Here is a 23,848-nt window from a genome sequence, read left to right on the forward strand (position 1 = left end):
CACTTAAATATTTTCATATATTGCCCAATGAGTGTTGATGACACAAAAGTATGCCAACTGAATTTATGGAAGGTGATCTTTAAAATTACTCAATATTAGAGCCTGATTTTTCTAGAGTATTTTCATATTATTTTGCAAAGTTTATGAACAGAAAAAGCAGGTGTGCACTTCCCTCAAGTATTTTAAAAGAAAGACATTTTGCCTGTGAACTGCACATGCAATGACACCAGCACAGGGAAAAACAGGTACACTGATTGTATGCCTCGTTAAAGCTGCTCATCTTTCATCTATTCTGGTTTCCTAATTACAGTTAAATGCAAGCATGCATACAAATAGGGAAGAGGAAAAAAGTCTTATGTCCTTTTTTTGCAGTTTTATTTTTCTTTTAAAAAGTTTTTTGGCACTACATAGTTCTGTAAAGAATAGAAGTGACAAATTTTTAAACACATGAAATCCCCTTCTAATTTTATTTTTTTTTTTAGAACAATATATATAAAGTCTGAAGCAACCAAAGTATGAATACAGCTAATAGAAAATAAAGAACTTAATTTTAAAAATTCTCTCTCTTTACAGTTTATAAAGATAAAACAAAACACAATTCCCCTTAAAAATAGGGTAATAAAATAGATGAAATTTGTATCACTCAGTTTTGTGATACTAGTAAAAACTATAGTTCATATCTATGTACAAATGATACAGTTTAAAAAGTCTTAAATAATCTTGTATCTAAACACGTTGCATTAAGATTTTAAATCAGAACCTGAATTTTTTTCCTCCCCTCCCCCCACCCCACCCACAATCCCATTAAGTTTCACTTTTTCTGTTGAATGTAATTCAGATTCAAGTGTGGGTGTCCTTGAGACAGAAGCGAGAACCGCTGGTTACTCTGCATCAGTGGACCAGCTAAAAGAAAATGGATTACAATTACTTCAGCAAATTAAATATATTTAACAGTACTTGGCTACAGTCAATGTATTAATCTTACTTAGAAATAAAGCCATTTGCTAGGCTGACACAAATGCTATCTGTACAGCTAACTCACTGAATGGGACAATGCAGTGTTACTTCAATCCTATCTCCAAAAGTCCCTCAGAATCATCAAGACATTTTGTTGTATTACTTTACTTATCTAACAAAAATACTTTCAGTATTTTTAAATACGGGCATCACTTGGAAACCTCGCTACAGCCAATAGATTAGATTTTGAAAAACATATGAGGTGCCAGTATCTCTCACTTTACACTAGGTGACCCAGCAGCACAGCGATTGCAAAGCCTCCAAGTAAAATCTGGGCACAGTTTCTCTCTCAGTGGAGCCAAACGCCTTTTTCCTACAGCCCTTCCCAGTCCTGCCAGGTGCTGAACACTTTACCATCCAGTAGCAGCACAAAGAGGTGAAATAAAGTCAGTCCTCCGAGGTACCCTGAATAACTGAACCCGACCTGTGAAGTTGGTGCTGCTTCGCCTGCAGAAGAGGTGGACTAGGTAACCTCCAGAGGCCCCTTCCAACCCAAACTATTCCACGGTCTTGCAAGTTTTTATCTTTGTGAGCCATTCCACAAGACAAGGTACAAAAGCCAAATAAAATGAATTAGGTAGAAGATTTCTTCATATTCTTAACACGCTCATGGGCAAATCACCTCAATCTCAATTGAAGCCGAGCTGGCTCTACACTGAGAGCAGCAGCTAAGGAGAAAAAGGCTGGAAGTGCAACAGACTGCAAATTGGCTGAGATTTCAGCATTTGATTCAACCCCTTCCCTCCCACAGAGATTTTCATCCATCCATAGAGGAAGCTGAAGCGTTGATTTGACTCTTGAGTTCAATTACGGTTCCAGGGAGCCTAGCAGCAAATGAAACATGATTCCTTGGCTTTTAAAGCCTTTGAGACAGTAAAGAGACATGTTGCATGAGCTGTTGATTCACATACTAGTTCTAGTACCTTGAGGGTAGAAAGGTTTGTTCGGTGGGTAGCTGGCATTTCCCTGCTGCATGTAGTTCTGAGGCATATTGTAAGGCCACGCTCCTCGGAGGAGAGGAAAATGGGTAGGAGGGGTCCCATGGTCCCAAGGGACAGAAGGAGGATTCATTTTACCAAACTGTCCTTGGAAACCCTGATCTATTTTTCAATTGAAAGGGAAAAGCACATTGCAAGTTGAAATAATTAAACAGTAAGTCACAAATACAATTTACATCTTAAATAACAGTTTGCAGGGGACTTAATGCAATTAGTCTGATGTGCTACTCTTTTTTTAATATACATCAGCAAAAATTACAACCTAAATTACTTCATTATTCGTTATAATAGAATTTACTGGGGGGGAAGACAGGATGAATCAGTATGAAAATCAAGACCTACAATTTCACTATTCCTATGTCATTCTCATGATGAAAAATACAAGGTCTGAGCAATGTTACTAATATCTGATCCCACACAGATATTCACTATCACTGACATAGCTGTGACGTGAAAGCTATTATCCTACAGCAAGAAATAATTCTTGGAAGATGTACAGTGGAATTCCACTTATACCTGTATGTTTAAGAAACTTGATACATAGATCATCAGACCAACATAAAATTGATGTTTAGAGACAAAAATAAAAACTACTTTGAAATAAATACACAAATTGTAAGCTATGCCATTTACAAATTCAGTATTACTGCAGCATTAAGGATGAGAAATCAAGCATCCAAGGAGGCAGGACACACAACAGGTGATGTGAAATAACGTATTACTAATTCTGCTCTTTTTGTCCGTAGCTCCCAATCTTGTACGACACAGCAATGCCTGCTAATTCAAAAATTTGAACAATGTACATTTACAAATAAAGAAATTTAAGTAACTACCCTTCTCAATATATCAGTTCCCCTTCAGGCTCATAATTTAAAAAATTGCAGACAGACTTTCATTAAATAAAAGTAAGCTACATATTTAAAAATAACAGTAACTTTTACACAATAAAACATGAAGCATGGTGCTGGAAGCAGCATGAAAAAAGGTCATCTGTCAGAAACCTCTAATGATCCTACTTCTGATCAACTGTCTACTGAAAAGAAAGTAAAGTCGATCCTTCCAACTCAAGGCTATGTGAGCAAAGACAAAGTTTCTACAAACTTACTGTTCCCAAATTGTCATGAGCAAGTAAGAGAGCAGACAGCTCATTGCTGCTGTGTGCCCACCCAGTGACCCAACTCTAATGGCATCAAAGCCAAAAAGGAAACAAAACTGATTAAAATACAAAGAGGAAAAATACCAGGACTGGTAACTAGGAAAAGGAGAGTGATGAGACCGGAAACATGTGGAGGTTGAGGGAAGGGAAAAAAAATACTGTGACTGACAGTGCAAAAAACCTGGGAATCTGCCTGTGCCGGCACAATGAGAGTGGAAGCAAAGAAACTTGACATAGAGCAAAAGGGAAAAGACTGAAGACAGGAACTGACTACATGATGAGAAACGGGACTCATTAAGAGAGAACAGAGCAGAAACTAGGATTTGGGGACCTTGTCTGAGAGAAGGCAACTACCTGGGTAAGGAGACTTGGATTGGAAGGAGCCACGTGGGGAAAAGTCCCCCCACAAAGCTCTGAAGAGAAAAACATGCACCTCCAGCATCTCAACAAATATCTGAAACTCACTGGTGAATTATACCCCATTCAACACTGTTGGCTCAGCTGAAAATCTGTTGCTGCCAATCACCTTATTAGTACAGACAAAGACTGTGCAGGAGATCCAAAATTTCCATCTTGTGATGAACAACTCCATCAGTATATTGTATGATGGATATATTTTTTTTTAAACATAGGAGGAGTTTCTCATAATAAACCAAGAGACCATTATTGCAATTTAAAAGATCACAGCTAAAATTTAGGGGCTGCTACATTTTATGTTGCACAGAAAGCTGTATGGGTTTTAATCACTTGATACTGTTTTTCTCAGCCTCAAACATACGAATGCACTTGGCTTCAGTATGAGGCAAAAGGCTGTTGCCCACTTGTTGCAGGGGAAATCTGTATGAAGTATTTTCAGAAAACAATGTTGAGATCGAGGAAGTGAAATGTGGCAGGATAAACTATAGGAAAAAAACGAATGTGTAAGATCATGTCATATTGTACTAAATGTAAGGAGGCAATATTAAACTTGCACAACCATAATTCTGCCAGTCTCTAAGTTCGTAGCTGCAGTGTCAGCATTCATCTAATAAAACTACATAACAACATAAATGAAAAATGTATTTTTAAGCATATTCACAGCAAATGTGCTTAGATGCAAACAATTACTAGAACATTTCTCAGTTGAATGCATGATTTCTCATGTGTTGCACAGCCATTAATGGCAGATAGGACCAATGCCTAAAAGTCACAATGATCCGACTCACCTAATTTTTTTCCTATGAAAACATTAATAGAGGGAAGGTGATGAATTAGTTTCTTAAGCATCGTATTTTTAATACAAAACAAGTTGAAAGCGTTAGCTGTTCCTGTAACACTTAACATTCAAACACAAAGTACGAGAGGTTTGATACAAAAGAGAAGAGTTACCTGAGTTCCCCACCGTGCCATTGTTCACCAGCGAGTTTGGAGTCACGGGGTTGTGCCAGGGTCCCTCATGAGAAGTGCTGGGGATTCCCATGGGCCTGGCAGCAGGCTGTGCAAAGATGATACTGGGATCATTCAAGCTTACACTGCTCTGGTTATTTGTGGTGCTGCTGCTGCCAGATCTCATAGAAAATGGAACATTTGTAGAATGAGGAGGGTTACCCGCTGCAGAGTGAATAACGGGCCCGTGAATAGGCCAAGAAGTGTTGGGAAGCTGAATTTGGTGGTGATGGTGCATCTGAAGTAGTCCCAGGTTATGCAAGGTGGAATACTGACCTGGGGGAGATTGGGGAAAGTTAAACAAAGGCAGCTGGACCTGATGGGGTGGCTGCGCACTCTGCTGTGTCTGCGGAACGTGCTTAGACTGGGATATTGCTTGTGGCTGAGTCTGGTTAATGGAGGCTGGCTGAGAGGAATTCTGTGTAAATTGTTGAGGTTGTGGAGAGTAAGATGACTGATGCGAATCAGACTGGAGGGGAAAAAAAAAAGTATGTATTTCTGATTAGTTCACTAGCTATTTAATGGTAATTTTCTTTAATAAGCACCCACTGCATTAGACTAGGCAAAGCACTCCCAGCAACACCCCAAATACTGTGCCCAAGTTCCTGGTGGTTTAAAGAACAGTTTGACTGACACTGATTTTCACCACTAGATAATTAGGTCTGTCAATGTGGCACATCCCACCATCAGAAACATCATTTTGAGCAAGCATTAGCCCCAGCCTCTTCATTAGACTCCTCACAGAACTGTTTCTGATTTTTGATCAGTGTCTTCCCCACACTACTTATTTACAGCCCAGAATCTCATTAACTACTTCCCTTACTTCTAAATAGAGTGGTTATTATTCCTACATACACTTTTTTAGGTAATTCCAAAGTATGCTCCTAATATTTCTTTACTTTTTATTTCATCTGTTAAACAAGAAATTGAAACTCCAAAAACCTGGTTTCAACTTCCATATCCTGATGTTAAGCCATGGCTAAAGGCACAGAAATAGCAATTATTTGCAGAGCTTTTACAAAGCTTTCCCTTTCACTAGCGACAAGCATGAGTCTATTTCATCTGTGTGGTATTGCAACTAAGCAGAGAAGCACTTCAAGAACTGGGATGGCTGGGAAAATAGTTCCCAATTTTATCTGCCAAAAACCAGTGTCTGGATTAACCTAATCTGGTTTAAGCACTAAGACAAGATAGTGATGGCACAAGGTGCCTCCAAAGAGAAATTCAAATGGCAGCCAGCTACCTAAACCAGAGATAATGATCTGTATCGCACTCCCCTGGAGCTGCTTGTCTCCCTCCACAGACGACAGCAGACAGCTACGCTCCAAGTAATTCATCTGCTGTCGAACAGCTGAAGTTAAAGGTCTCTGCAGCTTGTCACTCCCCATGACTGCTTGCCTGTCTGTTTAAATTGCCAGTCACTTTTCTTCAGTACCCAGAGGTGTGCAGGACTTCCCCATGCCAGCCTTTCAGAGCATTCCTTACAGCAGCACGCTGTGCGTCTGCCAGGGCAAAAGCTGAAGCCCAGAAGCTGGGACTGGTTCCTGCTGCTACTCCAACTGTTCTGTATGAGTGCCTCCTATGCCCTGTTATCAAACCACAATGAGAAGGTAAAACCTGGGATTTGAAAGACAACAACTAGTTTAACAGCTTAAATCTTATAAAAATAGAGCACATGCACTGACTACAGCCCTCCTGCAAACAGTGAACCACCACAAGCATGCATTGGTCATGCCAGCAGCAGGAGAGAAGAAATGTTACGCTCCAGCCTCTTGGTCTGCTCCCACACTTCCGCTTTCCCTTTTCTCTCCCTCTTGCTCCACTAACATTCTCCCTTCCTATTCTTCTCAAACAGTCCCTGGCCAGCACATATTCACCAAGGAATCCTGGCCAAATGACAACCATGCAACACACACACAGAGTCCGTGACATCCAGATGACACCAGAATGTGCACAAGCTGTAGGTCCAGTGTGCATGATGTCCCCGACTGCGTGTGCACCCGCATGTCCAGCTTCCATTTCCCAAGCAGAAATACGAGGCTGATTAGGGCTGTAACCGTCCCTCCTTAACAGCATGTTATTATAGTAAAAATTATATCGTAAAGTCTGTATCATGGGAGCAAGCATTCCAATAAATGCTTGTTTACCAGTTAGGAAATACTCTATACCTAAACTAGTAAACTGAACAAACAGCGTTAGTGATCAGCAGCCCTGATTACTATGTTTGCTTACTTGCCAGCTTCATTAGCAGGCACATGTTTCTCAGACTAATAGCTTAAAATTTATTAATTTCTGCTGTATTCTGCATTCCAAAAACATTAAATGCCAACATTTGTATTTGCTCAAATACTCCCTGCTATCCACCTCCACCTAGAAGCAGGTTTAACATCTGTTATCTAGTCCTATAGAGACTTGAACAAATTCTAAAAGAAAACTACCAAAAATTTCCCCATTGTTCTGTTTGTGCTTCTAGAGTGCTCTGGCAGACTTGTCCCCTATGTATCACATCTGAACAGAAGTTATGATCCACCTGTGTTCCCTGCCTGTTTGTGACAGTCCCTTAAGACAGTTCTCTTAAACCACAGAGAATCATGATAGTCAAACCTAAGTCTCCAGCATGTTAATGATGAGCTATGCTTTACTTCCCTTAACAATTCCGGAACATTGCCAGAATAACCAAGCACAAGACTTCAAAAGGCATCCTAGCTTAAATCTCAAAGATAGCAAAGCTGGCCTTTCAGAATTGCAAGCTATCACACATGTAATTTGATCATATAGTTTCCATATTGAAAGCCCATAAAAGCTCTCTAAGAGACACTATATTATAAATCAAAGTTTCATTAACTGGCAGAGTGCAATGCCATCATTATAAAGTCTAGAATCTTTTAAAAAACTGTGCGAACTTGTTCCTAGCATGGGACATGGTTTGCTACATCTTGCTTACTTCGATACTACAGCTAATCAGAACTTACACATTCTGACGACTGTCTAGTGCGCAAGGGTCGTTCCACTTGCTGCTGACTCACGGTCACTAGCTGTGAATTTACCATGCTTCGGACCAACTGGGTGCCTAACCAAGGAACAAAAATGTTAATAAAAACCACAGGGTTACAGATGACAGAATAATGAACACAGAACTGGGAGTCAGCAATACCTTAAACTTCATGTGACACAGAGTACGTCAATCACTTTACCCTCTCCTTTCCTTTTAGTGGAAAACTCTCCCTCTCCTGGCAACAGCCAACATTAATAGTTTGCAGCAGCTAAACCCAAAACCTAATTCTGAGTAATACAAATGTGAGCATGAGCAAAGCTCACTTTGCTAACAGGTGGGAGCGCTGCTTTATACAGGTTTCCATGCTATTGCTGTAAGCACCAGGATTTTAAATAGCAATAGCAACAGCAGAAAATTTTGGGCAAAGAAAGGAGGAAAAAAAAGAGTAAGGGATATCAGAATACAGAAAAGCAACAAGGTTCTCTCTGGAGTTCATTTATGATTGGTTTTCCTACTTTTTCAAGTACTGCAGGCACCTAAGGGCCTAATTTGAATGGGTTTGCAATTAGACTTGTCTCTAATTACTAACAGTAATTTGAAAGCTGGATCTAGACTCCTAATGTATCTGTATGCTTTTAGAAGTGTTACTTTAAGACCACTGACTTTTGGTGAAAATGCGTTTACTTACCTCTCACAGATGATGAAGGGTTAGCTAACATTTGAGAAACATTTGGAAGAGGAAATGCAATCAATTATTACTATGATTACTACTCCTAAATGCACCCATTGTGCGTGGAAGACAAATAATGCAATACCCCGAAGTACACTACATTTACTGCTGAGTACATTTTTACCACCCATCGAAAGACTGTACTTCAGGAGGCATTACTCTCCTTGAAGAAAAGCGACACTTAGACTAAAAGCTGTATTTGCAATAACTGAAATCATTAGTTGGAGATTTTTTTTTTTTACATAATTACCAGGTCTGTATAGAAACCTAGAGAGAAGGGATCTCGGAACTTCCAAATTATACTAACAACACATAAACTAACTCACCTGGCACGCTGTTATTTCTCTGTCGGGTTTGTTTGAATTCAGGACAATCTCTTCTAACGTGACCCACATCCCCACATATGAAACACCTTTTCTCCCTTGTTTCTCTGTCATCTTCTTTCACTTCTTTTTCATCATCTTTCTCATTCTCCTTTTTCTTTAACCTGAATAATAATTTCTATTAGCAATATCACAAGACCGCACACACACAAATCTCTGTAGAGTTGTTATATTGGTATGTTCAAAGGGAAACGGTTACATAACCAACAGCTGTACTAGAATACAAATATCTTAGGAATCCCAGAAAAACACTTGCAGAATATGCCTTGTCAGGCATTGGAACAGGTTGCCCAGGGAACTGGTAGTCACCATCCCTAGAGGGGTTTAAAAGGTCCTTAGGGACATGGTTTAATGCTAGAGTTAGGTTAGGTTATGGTTCAACTCCATGATCCTGAAGGTCTCTTCCAACCAAAATGACTCTGTGATTCTATATGGGATGGTTAACAACCTGCTTGTATAAACTTAATGAACTTAGAAGCTCCCCAGAATTGTCCAGAAGCTATCTGACTGTATTAGCACAGAACTATATCTGCAGTTAAGCAGGCTTCACCTGCCAGTTTGGGAAAAGTTCTATGCAATAATCCCACTGAGTCAGAGTATATGCAAAACAAGCTAGCTGTATCCTGGAGATATAACCTCCCCCTCACTGGAGATGTCATATTTCTCTATTAAAGTACATTAACATCCTGAGCCTAAACAGGATGTGAAGGAAAACACTGAGACTTTTTCAAACACTTAGTGCTAACACAACAAACCGCAGAACTAGTGATCATGAACCAAGACAAGAAATAAAGGTCTTTTTCCACATTGTATCTGTAGGATTGTTAAATACTATTTTGTGAGCTGCATATACAATTTGAGAGAGATTCTCTGTGGCTGCACTGTAGCAGCAGTTTGTATGAAGAGCAGATCACAACTTCTTTTCCTGAGGCAGATGTAGGGAAACAGGAGACATAATTCACTCTGCTAGTGCTTGTGAGCTCATGAGTATGAGAAGGGATTGGCTGAAAGAAACAGCCTGTGACCTTGGGGTCCCAGTCCAGTTTCATGTATCCTGAACCCTGCTGACTGAACAAAAAAGGCTGTAAATAAGGACTTTGTAGCAGGAAGAGACCAAGAATATTTTTAAGAATTATGAAGTACACAACTGGATATACAGAGTAGATTAAAAACCCCAGATCTGTATGTTAAGAACTTCACCAGGTTTTAGGAGGACGCAGACAACCTACACTGATTGGGCCATTAAAAATCCAAAGATGTAAAAATGCAAGGACTGCAGATTCTCTGACAATTCCTGCCAAACACTCTTTGGAGACGTTGACCTCTATGTACCAGGGACTCCTTTTGCAGGTGTATTGGAACCAGAACCCGTAAGTGCAATTAATGTATAAGATCATTTAGTGACCGCACTAGTATGTTACAGAAATGCACCTGAACTATGTACATTTTAACTACCCCTAGATTTTAATAAATAAACTTCTACCTGCCTTGCAGAGGTACATTATCAGATCTATAGAACGATCCAAATTCAACGCTATCTTCCAAACACGATCACTACAGGAAATCCATTATAATACATTACAAATTGTGCAGTTAGGTAATATGGTCTCCATCTGAATGTTTACACTATAAAAAGATAATTTAGTGATCTAAATTTTAAGGTAAGCTGTAAATACAGATAGATCATGAAGTAAAAGCGTTAACATATTACACACTGTTTATTTTACTGTGTGTGTTCACATAAACACTCGAAGGTTTAAAGAGATGACCAGAAATAGCCTAAGAAAAGCAAAAACAGGATGGGAAGTTGAGGATCAGATGTAAAGCTTTGATTTTCTCTGCAATTCAGCAGGTTCTTCATTTCCACTAACATTTCAAGTATTCAAATCTCCTGATTTAATCTCCGAGATTTTACTTTAGCTTTGTATGTTACTTACCTCCTCCTCTTTGGACAGTCTTTCATGTAGTGACCAATTTTTCCACAGACACGACAACACCTGTCATTGGGTGCCAATTCCCCATCTGTCAGCACTTTCGAGTCAAAAAAGTATTCCTATCAAAACACAGGCAGATACAATATAGAAAACATTCACTTACAAGACTGAGAAATGAAAGCAAACTGGACAGCTTTCATCTCCTATTGTCCCCTAAATTCTGCCGGTTCTTAGATTATACCTAAGTCCTTTTCTTCCCCTAGATAATGGCAGCTTTTTCAGAGATGTGGAAGAGTTTGGGCTAAAAAGTGGTATTTAGTTGTAGGGCCAGAAGCTGAATTTGCAGAACAGCTTATCCAGGCTCCAGCCTGCTGCCTGCCTTCTGCTTCCCCACAGGCTCTTTGGAGGGCAATTTTTTGCACATGCTCTATTTTGGTATCTGAGTCACTGTGTGTATGCTTTCCAAAGCAGTCTATGTCCCTTCCCAAATGACACGATTATATCCCCTTCGACAGAACAAAGCTCAGGTGGGAAACAGATGGAGCATCTGTGCACTGCCCTGTATCCCTGCCCTGCCTGGACTGCACTAAGGACAGCTGCAGTTCTGACCTGTGGCAGCACAAAGGCCACAGTTTACAGCCTCTGAGCAACACAAACATCGTGAAAACACTTATCTTGCCTGAAAGACTGAAACAGAAGTACAAATAGAAATGTCCTAAGCCCAGCTCAGGAACAAAGTCTTGCTGTAGACTTAGGTAATTTACTGAACATTTTTGCTACGGTTTCCTCTCTGTATCATTAAGCTGCAATACAGGGCATTGGCTTAGGAAGGAGACAGAGAACTACTTCTTCGTTGGGTATTTTGGAGAAATAAAATGGTCTGTAATACTATTGGCATTATTTCCTTCACATAAGAGAGCTCATTTGCATCTTAAGGCTGCTTTCTGTCCTGCCTTTTATCCTTACGTAAAATATTCAATGATCATCTGAGATGAGGCTGAACAACACAAAAGAACACGTATAAAAACATACAGTATACGCTTTCCAGAAGCACTATAGCATTGTGCTGTACATGTATGCAAGCAATGAAAAAAATAAAACTAATTAGCAATAATATTTATCACATACACTCACATATTTGTCAGTTACAAGTAACTACATCCACACTGTAATTCATTATCTGTATCACAGTAGTACTCAAAAGTCCCAATAAAAACAGCTCCTATTTTATTAGGCACAGCACAAACCAGAACACAGCTACTGCATTGAAGAACCTTTAATATAATGTACGGATAAAGTAAGCAAATGGAAAAGAGAAGATAGGGACAGATGAGGGGAAATAACAATTTTCAGAAGATTTTCAAAATCCCTTAGAAACACAAATCCTCTTCCAAGCCATTGGGAGAACAGTCCTCTAAGATGTCTTAGAAACCACCTTTCTAAGTAGATGTTAAAAATACCGATTCCAGCTGATTTATTTGCTCATACAAAGAATTAGTTCTCTATGACACATCAATGGCTGGACCCTGTAGCTCAAAGGAGTAATTTCTCTAAAGTGCTGCTGCGTAAACACATTCCAGACCCTGACTCACTATGCCAATTTTGAAGATTAACTGACAAAAAAGTTTATCATCATCCTTTTCCTTTCTTAAGCAGCTATCCTTACTTTCTCCACCTACTGGAAAACAAAGTAGAGTGTAACATCTCATAAATCTGTTTGCTTTGGCTACATGAATAGGTAGTAAAGTTCCTAAGCCTGTTTCTGGGTTTTATAGCTGTTGTTGCGGTTTTCTGCAATACTTCATGTCACACAATGAAAAGTTTTATAAAAAACAAAAACCAAAATAAGCTTACCTTCCCCGAACTGCCAAAAATAACCATCACCCATCCAACTTCTCCTCTGAATTTTGTATCACAGAAGCCCAATACTAAGCCACACATTTAATGCAGATGATGTATAACTACATATATTGTGTATAACAAATTGATAAATACATCCAAGAGATTCGCCCTGGAGGCACCAAGTCAGTGGGCTAAGAAAAGTAAAAAACATACTAAAAACTCTGAACACTTACAGCTTCTCTTCCCACAGTTGGGTAGAATGGGGTACCAAATAATTTTCTCCCATTGATAAACGCCTTCATTATGAAATTCGTCACTATTGAAGAAAAACAAAGTTATTGGAAAACAACAGAAAAGGCACAACACTTTAGAAATTAGTGAACATTAATCATTAGTAGACATTAATAGCTTACTTTTCCTAGAGACTCCAGCACCGAGATTATGATTCAAGTCAAAAGGATCTGTGTAAAGAAGGGGGAAAAACAAATCAAGAGTTGGAAAAAATATGTTGCAACACAAATTTTTATCTTAACGCAGAGAATTCAATTTTAAATGCAGCCACAGAGTAGATGACAGCAAAGCAATGCTGAGTGTTTTAAAAATACATGACTAACCACAATAAAGAGCAATTTACTGACATATACTAAAAGTTATGAGTGTAATCTCATTTTGTAAGCTGTAGGACTTGCAAACAATGATGGTAGTTTCCTCACACAAAGATCCTGTGCAACAAGGAGAACAGACCCTCAAGCAACAGCATTTATCACTCCCTCATTAATGGAACAAAAATTCAGCACATAAGTACCTTCGATGGCAATACATTTGGATGTCCACTGTTTCTCAAACGTCGTTAACAGCTTCTTCTGCCGGATGCTGATCACATATTCCTTGAAGTCAAATTCTTCAGTGTAGAATCGCAGCAACCCCAGCCAGAGCTCTCCAAGTGACTCAGTGTTCTTTCCAAGAGAAGGCAGACGCTTCTTCTGCGTGCCATGGAAAACACCATTTATACAGGTGCAGTTACTGAACTACTTCTCCTTCTCCAACTACCTCTCTAATTATGAGTTTGTCTACCATGAACAGTTTCACTTGGTTAAAGGTTAAATCACTACACTTAACAAGACCTCAATCCCAGACTATTAAGAGTAAAAAGTATTTTCCCTGATTTATGTTACTTAGAAATGACTTAATATAAACCAAGAAAAAGCAGACACTCATCTCAGCAAAACAGACCTCATTTTGGAAGTTATTATAATAATATGGATATGGAAGTTCAACCACTCTTTTACATCTTGCACTGTTAGCAATATATTACTTTCCCATAAAAACAAGCTTTAAGTTCTAATGACTCTTCTAGAATTAGAATATTACCAATTCTTCCATGTCATCAAAAAAAAAGGCATTCCATCCATCCACCATTCTTTGTGGAATCTGTTTTCCATCAAATATCTGCCGAAATAGAGAGGGACACAGTTACCACTCTAATTCAGATTCACCGTACAAGACTTGCAGTTTTGCTGGTAAGAAGTAGCACAAAAACCATAAATCTTTTCATTTTAACAATTACTTCTTATGTAGGCAGAATTTTCGATTAGTAAAAATTTTCAAAGTCTTTCTGCATTATTGCTATGCTTCTCTCAAATTACTTGGATATTTTTACTTGTTCTTTGCAACTAAGAAAACACGACTGAATTACCTCATCAAGATTCCAATATCCCTCCTGCCCACAAAATCTCTAAGGATACTTTATATGATTCCTATTACATTTTGACTTTAGCAAAGCCAAGGGGAAATTCCACTGTTATTTAAATGCACTCTCAGGGCAGCAATAAAAGAACAACCCTCAACCACTACTAAACTATCAGCAAGAAAGTCTGAGTCTCAACTGCAGTGCTTAAGCCAATTTTCCTCCTGCACGCAGACAACGAAAAAGTCAGAAAGGGACAATTTTCAGAAGTGCTGGGGAGTTTCAGAGTATATCCAGGAAGAGGCAGATAGCTGACTAATTATTTTGTCCCCACCCACGCAGTGAAGGTACAGAATGTTATTTTCTTAATAAAGTTTCCTGGCGCATGTAAAACAGCACATTTAAAGTTGTACCAAAGCATTAGTTATCTTTTTTCCCCCCTCATCACATCATAAAATAAACTTTTTCTCTTACAGATATGGTGTTGAGCAATAAATATTGCTTCTGACAATAAATGATGGAGAGCTGGACTCATATCTCAAGAGCATCTGGTGCAGTCTCATAATTACAATTCCCTTCTCCCCATACCACCTGCCAAATATTTTTTCTATCCTGTTCAGCATACAGATATAATCATACGACCAAAATCCCAAAGTAAACGTAACAGCAGAATTTAGGTCCAACAGATTCCCAGTTTTGTCGTAACTTTTTTGGTAAGTTTTACCCACTAAAACCAAGAGGGAGTTAGGAGCCTGCTAATGCAGAAGGGCCCCAGATTTCATCCATCCCACTGATCCTAAAAGCCCAGACTTCTCATATTTGGCTTGAAGAACCAGTGCATCTATTTTCATAGCCGCCTCTTCTGAAAACGTACCTCCTGAAGAACTGGAATAACTGGTGGATTTCTCTGTTGTAGAAAGTATAAAACCATAAGAATATAGGCATACGATGACAGACTACCACGGGATGCATCGCCAATGTCGCAGCGCTGAAAAAAAACCATTATAAACAAAATACTGAATCTATATTTTATTATTCAAGACTAACAACTATGTCAGAGAGCAAACAGAACCCTCACCAGTAACAGAAAATACATCCATAACTAAAAATTGTTTGATGAAGCCTGAAAAATAAATGTCCTCAGACTCAAGTGCCATCTGGCAAATCCACAGCATAATTTGAGTAACAAAAAAACAGAAAAGCTTCTCATAGCCAAAATACGTTGGTGGTTTTGTTTGTGTTTTTTTATTTATTTATAATGTGCCTAATTCAAAACAAAACAACCCCTAAGAAATCAAAAACCCCAGAACAGAAATCCCAACCAACCTCTACTTCTGATGTTCAGGTTTCAATACTGTAAAGTTTAATTTTCCTAAACTCATGTTACTAGAGCTGTTTCTATGATTCCTTATTGTTTTGGTTCCCCTGTTTTTTAATAATTAATTTCCACATCATACTGGCAACTTAGGCAATACCTGGCATTTTGCTGGCAGACATACACATACATAATTAAACCATGGTCCGGCCTGCACAACACAGTGTAAAACGAACACCAGTGAATTACCTTAGTATGCTTGAAAAACTTTGTATGGCATAACCTTTCTACAGCACCTGCTTCTAAGCTACCGTTTGCTTCAGGCATGTGTCATAACAAACAACACACTTTTAACCTCGTAGGTCTGGAAAAAAACAGCTTTACAAATTATTTCACAATAGCAGGAGCAGTGACAAGTGTTGCTGTTTTTTCTGTCAATGCAAACAGAGGAGGAAACATTTGGCTTAGAGTATTTGTATAGCTATGAAGTCACCTCAATACATCTACATTCAGGAGTGTATGCCCCACAATTTGGAAACTTGGTTATTACACTAAGATTTTTAGAATGTGTGCAACAGCATGCAATATGACAGAAAAATGCAAGATTTGTTATTATCAACAGAAGGCATTTTTAATCTGAACACAGAAGAGACGTGGCAATATTCTGCACTAGTGTGACCACAACAACAAAATCATTCTTCGTCTTATACTAGACAGTATAATGAATTCCATTCTGGAACAAAGTTATTTTATTCATCTTGACGCATTTCATTACATTAACATCTATTAGCATGATACACTCCCTATAACCTGTTTTTTATTTGCTTGTTTCACTAAACTTTCTTTGGATGTGTTTGGGGAGTGTATTTAATAGTAAAGCTTGAATAAAAAGAAATGTGTTTCAATTACCAGAGACTGTATAGCACTTTGAAAAAAAGATGCAGTAGGTCTTGGTTTTGATATTTTCACATTCTTAAAGTGAAGTGTATGTCCTAGGCATATGAAGTAGAGACCTGTCATCAACTCATACCTACTCCCGACTTTGACAGTAAGTAAAAAGTTGTTGGTTTTGTTTGTTTTTGTTGTTGTTGGGGCTTTTTTAATTTTATTTTCACTTGTGTGAAATTTAAAAATATGAAAGTTTTCCTTTCATCAGCTTCCTCTTAGGCAAAAGTCTTGCAACAGCAGAAGAAACCAGCACTAAAGAACTGGATTCTGACACATACAATCAGATGGAACACAGTCAGCTTAAGAAAGTGCACTTCACTTTAACAGCACTCTACTGTCTCCTTTCCAGTTGGTATTAGCAAAAGGTAAACTCAGTGGCTGTACCAGAAAACACTGTATTATATAAATAAGTACCTTCTTTTTATATTACCTTTGCAAAAACTTTCATTGTATAGCCCAGATATTGCACTCTAGGATCAATAGCTGCATATGTAGCCAGCATTCTTGTGTTATGCTGTGCCTGGGGAAAGGGAGGGAAAAAAACAAAAAAACAAAAACCAAAAATCAAACAGGTGTTTCAATGTAATTTATGGCTCATTACAGTAGAGTCTGCAGCTCAGGCAAAGATGCAAAATACAATTGGAGGGCAAAAAAAAAAAATCACAACAATATGCCACAAAAATTCATGCAACGCTTCCTGCACAAACATAACTGAGAGGTGTTGTCAGGACAGCATGAAAGCAGTAACAACAATCAGAACCTTGGAAAATACCAGCAAAGAAGTAAGTCTGTAGGGTGACTCAACTGGAACAAATTCCACAGACTGCATCTTTTTCACAGGTGAATGTGAGCACATTACAGAAGAAATCGTGCAATTTCATTGTGCTAGATGTAAGCTGGGATGGGATGTATTAATACTATTTATGATGGCAGAAAGGCCATGGTGAATATGGCACTAATAGGTTTTCAGGAGCATTCACAAAAAATATTTGTGTGCCGTGACGATGCTCTGCCATCAGGTTATACGGCTACTTGGGTTGGGCTCAAGGTGTGGGCCACTGAATTTAAATAATGTGGAAAAAATCCCAAACACACAAAAGCACTTTAATTCCGGTTTCAAAATTATTCCATCAAACGATTATTTGAGTGAATTACAATGAATTTAAAAGCTTTCTTTAAACTCAAAACCAAACAGAAACCGATGCTTACCAGTGTGTTGTATAAACTGATATCTCCTTCTAAGCCACTTCGTCTGTGTTCAAATTTTACTATAGGCACTTTGGCTGTTGTTATAGGCAAGATGTTTCTCAAACCTGAGGAAGCAACACTTTAGTACATAAAACATTTCCATTAACTACATATATAGTAAATGTAAATACAAAACAAATAACACTTTAAAACACCTACCTGGATGCTTCTTAAGAACTTTTGCCAAACCTTCTATTATTTCTTTACAGTTTAATTTCTAGGAAAAACAAATATCACAGCTTCAGATGTTAAAATATTGATCCTGTCCCAACAAGCACATTTACTATCAAACATTAATTTCATAGACAAAATGTCTACGTACAAAAAGAACTAAGCAACAAGCCAGCACATGAATTTACCTAAACTGGTGGCTCATATTCTCTACATGGACACCTACAGTACACTAAATGTGTGCCTATAGGGCATTAAAAGTAGAACAGGCTAGATCTCGCTTCAGTTGTACTGAGTGCAACAAGCCAATGTGCTACTGACAAAATCCTACCTTTCCTGTTACAGAAATCTTAACTGAATTTAAAAAACCTTAAAGAATTATTGAATTTAAACTAGTAAATGTTATCAATTTCAAAACTCTTACCTCTGCATTTTCATGGCCTTCCAACGTCATGCAGATATCTAGATCACTGTCCCGAAATCCAAATCCATTCTTTGATGAGCCAAACAAGCAAAGTCTGGCTTTGTCTGACCAAAAGAGCAGACCAAAAAAAGATAAACTCTTTTACAGTTGAATGGTAAGTGCTTACTATGGAATATCACTTAACTGAGATGTGTAGGTGCCCATAAAAAATGAGTTTTAAGAGAGAGCTTACAATGTCACTATAACCATTAAATGGCATCTCTAAATGTGGTGCAATGTTTTGTGGTATGTGACTGCACTTTCCTGTTTGAAATAAATCAAAACAATGTGCAAACTCAGTCACCCGTACACAGAGCTACTCCTAGTGCAGGCCAAGCAATATTTCTGGTTTCACTCATACTTTATCTAGGTTGCATATTTGTTCTATGACTAGGTAAATTGGGTCAATCAGTAAGTTTCTGTAACCATAACATACTGTTCAAGAAGATAAAAGCAATAAGTTAAATGTATTTCATGGAACATTCTTTCCCAATTGTTTTGGTCACATTTTTGTTTGCAACACAGTATTATATTTTGATTCTTCTAAAGGCAAGTGAAATTACGTAACTGAGGGGAAACAATTTCTTCCTAACTGAAAATAATACATTTATCTGTTCAACTGAAATCAACGCTATAACACACCTATTCACGGCCTTTTCCTAACCTTTAACAGAATCAGAAACCTTAAGTCTTTCAAGGTTCTGTAAGAGGTCTCAATCCTCAGCTGCTGTCGGTGGAAGTTCCAGTCACAGTTCCAGTCACAGTTCCTTGCTCACAGGCCAGCTCTGGCAGCACGGATGGCAGGTTGTGTCAAGCAAGGGACTGGAACTCAGGAGACGTGGGCTTGGTACCTGGCTCTAGCACTGCTCTACACCACCTCCAAAAAAAAAAAATCACTTTGCATCTCTGTGCCTTGACTTCCATCACTGTAGTAAGATACTTTGGGCTATTTTATAAAAGGGATGTAAAATAAGAAACTCATTACAATTTCCAAGATAGTTAAATGTTGGTGAGTAGGTAACAAAAGTGCTTGGCCCACGATCCAGATAACACTAAACTCAACTGGCCAGGGCCTGTTCAAACTTTCTGTCCTGCCTGCAGCAGCCCTGTATCTGCATATTACTCCTGCAGCTTTTCCTCCACTCCAGGGACATTTCCATGGAACAGCACTGAGGGATGCTCAGTTTAGAAGTCTGCAAGACAGCTTGACATACAGTGGGAAGAGAGATGCCACTGCTCTAAGCAAGGAAAACGAGCAATAATGAGACAAATCACATCTGGACAACATGCTCTGGACAACATGAACGAAAGAAGCATTATCAAGAATCACCATCTACTGTTACATACCATTATACTCTTTTCGAATAAATCTTTCCAAACTTGCCAGAATTTGTTCTCTGTTTTGTTGTTCAGATAAAGGAGGGGATAATTCATCTAAGTAAAAACAAGTTAAAACACAGTCAGATGTGACATTCAGCTACCTCAAAAATCTTTTTCAGCTAATTAAAAATATTGGATAGCTTTTTTTGTAGTTGTTACATTTCCTTTCCTTGAATATGTGATTTTCTTTTTTATTATATCATTAGAGTTGTTCGGACTTTATTTCAGATGTCTGATTTTTCTTCAATTATTCAAAGAGCAACTTGGTGGGCACCTGGTGTCCAGCCAAGGTTAACCCACCACAGCACCCAAAAGGGGCTTTTTCCAAAAGAAGCCATAGAATTTGACAAACACAAAACATAGTTTTAGCCCAGAGCCTAATTTCTGAGAACACTACTAACTTTTTACAAATCCAATGAAAAATCCTGTATAGCATTAGTTTCTCAAATCTGTTATAAGAATTTGATGTCACAACCATGGATAATATGGGAATGAAAGCATTGGTCAGTCTGCAGCCCAGGGTACCTGGAAGAGTCTCTTCCCACTGAATTTACTGGAATAAGTAATTTAAGGCTACAGCTTTTAATTTTTTTTCCAGATTACAGATCACAGTTTACAGTGGAGTACAAACACTTTTCCAACTTACCAAAACATCTTTTGCACACTATGTCAAGTATTTCCCGAAATCTGTCTGTCATTGGTGGTAGTGGCTTTAGATCGATTTTCTTGAAATCCTCTGGGCAGTCATTTTTGGAATGTCCATCCCGTTTGCAGATGCTGCATACTATAGTCGGTGGCTTTTCGGGGAAAAAAAAAGTCCATAAATAGAATTTTACTTTTAAGATAGTTCAACAGACCTAACATTTCCATGTAAGTCATGCAGCCAACAGCGTTTAACACCTGAACAGCAGCAGTGTCTACAAAGAACTAGAGAACACCTTTCCACAGGCTGTGTTTAGGCACAAAAGCACCTGGAAATTCTACAAGAAAGTAGGAGAGGAAGGATGGAAAAAAAAGTACAGAACAACCGGAAGACAGAACTCAGGATTTTTTGTGTGTGTCAATCAGAAAGCTTTGCATAAGATGGGGGCTACAGACCATCTAGTCCAAATGGCATGCACATTCGGTGTCTTCCAGTCTTGAATAGAGAGCTGTCATTCATAACAGAGACTGAAACAACCATTGGGAGAATCTTGTCATCCATCCAGCCTTAGTTTTAGTGATTTAAAAGTAGGAGCCCAGTGACCCGTGACCAGCACTGCTAAATATGCAGCTTACCTTTCCTGAAGTCAAAATAAACTTATCAAACACATAATGCATTTCTTCTGTAGAGAGTCTGCCTTCATCTTTGAGATCGTGAGCTTCCACTGTTGCGTTGCAGTTGGGCGAGGTAGCTGGTGTGCCAGTGCACTTACTTGTCTGAGGAGACTCCGTTACCAAACTCTGTCTACTTTCAGCATCAGAAAATTCATTACTAGAATTTGTGTCGTAGGGCTGATGTTCGTTGCAGTTACAGTGGTAGCTTAGCTCACCTTCACTTACACAAACTGAAGTTTCTAAATCATCCCTCTCTTTAAGTGATTTTTGCTTTAATTCACAGCATTCATCAGAAATAAGGGATAAAGCTGCTTCTTTGTCTTCATCATTGCCAGAGTCTGATGTTGAAAGCAGCGAAGAGTCCATGTTCTTGGAAGTACATCTTTTGGCTACAGCTTCTACCACTTCAGTACATTCAAGTTCATTCTCCGGTATGTTACATCCACTTCCTATATTTTGTTTATCTACAACTTTTTCTCCTTGTGGAAGGCAACAGTTGGCTACAGGCTCTTCAGATCTTGTGGATTTCTTATTATTAATTTTCCCTTTTTCTTTTTTCTTGATATCTGGCTTGGATTTAATCCCATCTTTACTTTGTGGACATGCAAAATATTTATATGCTGTCCTAAATCGCTCCAGGATGTACTCAAATACCATCTGGCTATTTAGACTTCGTGCAACATTCCTCTTTAGTGCAAAAGGATCTGGGAAGAAAAAGAAAAATTTCATTAGTAATCTTTAATTTCTACATTTCACTAAAGCAACTGAAATACCTAAGTTATGATACGGCAGTTAAAAAGAGATTTCCATAATATAATCCAGAACTGTATTTGGATATACTTAAGAGAACGTAGGGCCCACAACGTTTTTTGGACTTTTTCCATACAAAACACAACACACGTGTGGCCGTGAATAGTTGGCTATCGTAAACCATTCTAAATAGTGTTATTTAAAAAGAAAACCACAGGTCTATTGTACCATTACAGTCAATTTCTAAACTAGAAATTAAAATAAACATACAAAGGCAAAATAAACGTAGGCCTGCCTGAACTTTTCTCCTCCGCTAAAGAAGGATTTGCATTTTCCTTAAGAAATTTCTTTAAGAGTAATGTTAAGGTTATAAGGATTATATGAACCAACCTCACCAGGTTTCATTCTTAGTCCTTCCTAGCGATTTCTAGATCAAACATGTTTTCCAAGTAAAAAGAGCACTTGCATAGTTGCTATAAGTTTGCCTGGGAAGATAGTATCAAACTGAGATTCTGTTACTTCATCATTTCAGTTACAAACTTAACAGCAAAAAAATCAAACAGAAGCGGCAAAAATTAAAAACAAAAAACTATAAAACCAAACAAAAACAACACAAAAAGACCAACAATGGCAGGTACCAGAACCAGAAGGTAATCTGTTTTTTGAAATTATTTCCTGTTTCTTCCTCAATAATTTGCCCTTTCATCTTCCAGGTTTTAGCTTCTCGCATGCTGAAGAAACACTAGTTCTAAAACTCTCTAGCTAAAAGTGATTGAAGAAAAGAACTGGGAGAGGAAATTAAAGCCACAGGAGTGATCTCAAGACCCACTACTCAACGTGTGCCCCAGTAATTCACTGCCTGTTTTTTTCCTTTTTACTTTTCCTTCTTGCTCTTCTTGTGCCTTATTGACTTGTCCTTCACTATACCTTTACTAACCCTCTCTGTCTTTACGATTTTCTTTGGCCTCTTTACCCTTCTCCTCATCATCTCATGTGTGCTACCAAAAAGCTACTTCATCAACATCTCTAGCAAGCGTCCAAAATTCATTATTTATGCTTTTATAAAAATATCACCTTAAATGGTTTCTCAGCCTTCCTCAAATATTCTTAAGGCCAATTCAGAATGCCACACATTGCTCTGACTTCCCCTGTTAAGTACTGTTTACATATTTTTCTGAGTTGAGGAGCAGAAATAAAGATGTTCCAGTTACAAACAATAGACAAAATAATTTTCTTTTTCTCTTTCTCTCTTTCTCTTTTCCTCTCTTCCTTTCCCCAACATATATAATCAGGGTATGTCAAATTTATACGGTCTTACTCCCTGAAAAAAGCACTGCCCTTAGAAGGATATTCATGTCCTGAAGTCAGCTTCGCAGGGCAGAAATACTGTCCCCAGGGAAAGGGACAACGGAGGGTGCTAGGGGGGGTGTGCCTGTGTTACTTTGCTGGGTTTGCTCCAGTTCGCTCTGATCAGAACTAACCTCTCTGCTCAGCCTGCATTAGAGTCACAAGAAACAAACTGAGAGCTGGTAACACTCAAAACACATGGTGGGTTCCGGAAATGCAGCGAGAGGTGCTGAAAGTTCATAATATCAGAATTATTACAAAGGAATAAATAATAGCTTATAGGAAGAAACAGATAAGAGATAAGAACAGAACGGTAAGAAACAGTGAGACAAATTTACACCTTGCACTTCAAGGACTAAGGTTGCAAAAAGTAGTACTAAACAGAAAAAATTGTCTTTAAACAGACTAAATAACTGACAAAATATATGAAAAATAAATTTACTTCTCCATTTTTTATTTAGTTTATTGTCCAGACTTGTGACAGACCCGTAAGTATTAGGTAAATAAAGATATTAATGCAGGATAACTACAGAACTAGAAAGGGTATTATCCTACCTTCGATGGCTATTCGCCTTTTAGGCCAGTTTTTATTCTCTCTGGTTAAGAGTTCTTGTACCCGTATGCTGATGACGTATTCCTCCAAAGCAAATTCCAGTGTGTAAAACTTCAACAGTTCTAACCACAGTTGTCCCAGTGAAACTTGGTGAGGGGTTTTGAATGCTAAGAGAGACTAAAACACAAG

General features: G+C 38.3%; 1 protein-coding gene across 4 annotated transcripts in view; it reads right to left on the reverse strand.

Annotated features, from left to right (window-relative positions):
- TUT4 (terminal uridylyl transferase 4) overlaps positions 1 to 23,848 on the reverse strand; it is a 51,158-nt gene that overhangs the window by 1,597 nt on the left and 25,713 nt on the right. For 2 of the 4 annotated variants that reach the window (XM_065655639.1, XM_065655638.1), the window contains exons 12-30: positions 23,662 to 23,836; positions 20,971 to 21,713; positions 20,339 to 20,489; positions 19,660 to 19,746; positions 18,274 to 18,377; positions 17,838 to 17,895; positions 17,640 to 17,743; positions 16,861 to 16,950; positions 15,042 to 15,155; positions 13,852 to 13,929; positions 13,286 to 13,463; positions 12,894 to 12,941; positions 12,714 to 12,796; positions 10,642 to 10,757; positions 8,648 to 8,808; positions 7,569 to 7,666; positions 4,540 to 5,065; positions 1,941 to 2,117; positions 816 to 903 (exon numbers count right to left, since the gene is read on the reverse strand). In XM_065655639.1, the coding sequence (XP_065511711.1) occupies positions 816 to 903; positions 1,941 to 2,117; positions 4,540 to 5,065; positions 7,569 to 7,666; positions 8,648 to 8,808; positions 10,642 to 10,757; positions 12,714 to 12,796; positions 12,894 to 12,941; positions 13,286 to 13,463; positions 13,852 to 13,929; positions 15,042 to 15,155; positions 16,861 to 16,950; positions 17,640 to 17,743; positions 17,838 to 17,895; positions 18,274 to 18,377; positions 19,660 to 19,746; positions 20,339 to 20,489; positions 20,971 to 21,713; positions 23,662 to 23,836 (3,179 nt within the window). Of the gene's footprint in view, positions 1 to 797; positions 904 to 1,940; positions 2,118 to 4,539; positions 5,066 to 7,568; positions 7,667 to 8,647; positions 8,809 to 10,641; positions 10,758 to 12,713; positions 12,797 to 12,893; positions 12,942 to 13,285; positions 13,464 to 13,851; positions 13,930 to 15,041; positions 15,156 to 16,860; positions 16,951 to 17,639; positions 17,744 to 17,837; positions 17,896 to 18,273; positions 18,378 to 19,659; positions 19,747 to 20,338; positions 20,490 to 20,970; positions 21,714 to 23,661; positions 23,837 to 23,848 lie in introns of those variants that run through there. The other 2 variants (XM_065655640.1, XM_065655641.1) reach the window with 2 other exon arrangements.

The sequence above is a fragment of the Caloenas nicobarica genome, chromosome Z (genome assembly GCF_036013445.1).
Source record: "Caloenas nicobarica isolate bCalNic1 chromosome Z, bCalNic1.hap1, whole genome shotgun sequence".
NCBI classification, from domain to species: domain Eukaryota; kingdom Metazoa; phylum Chordata; class Aves; order Columbiformes; family Columbidae; genus Caloenas; species Caloenas nicobarica.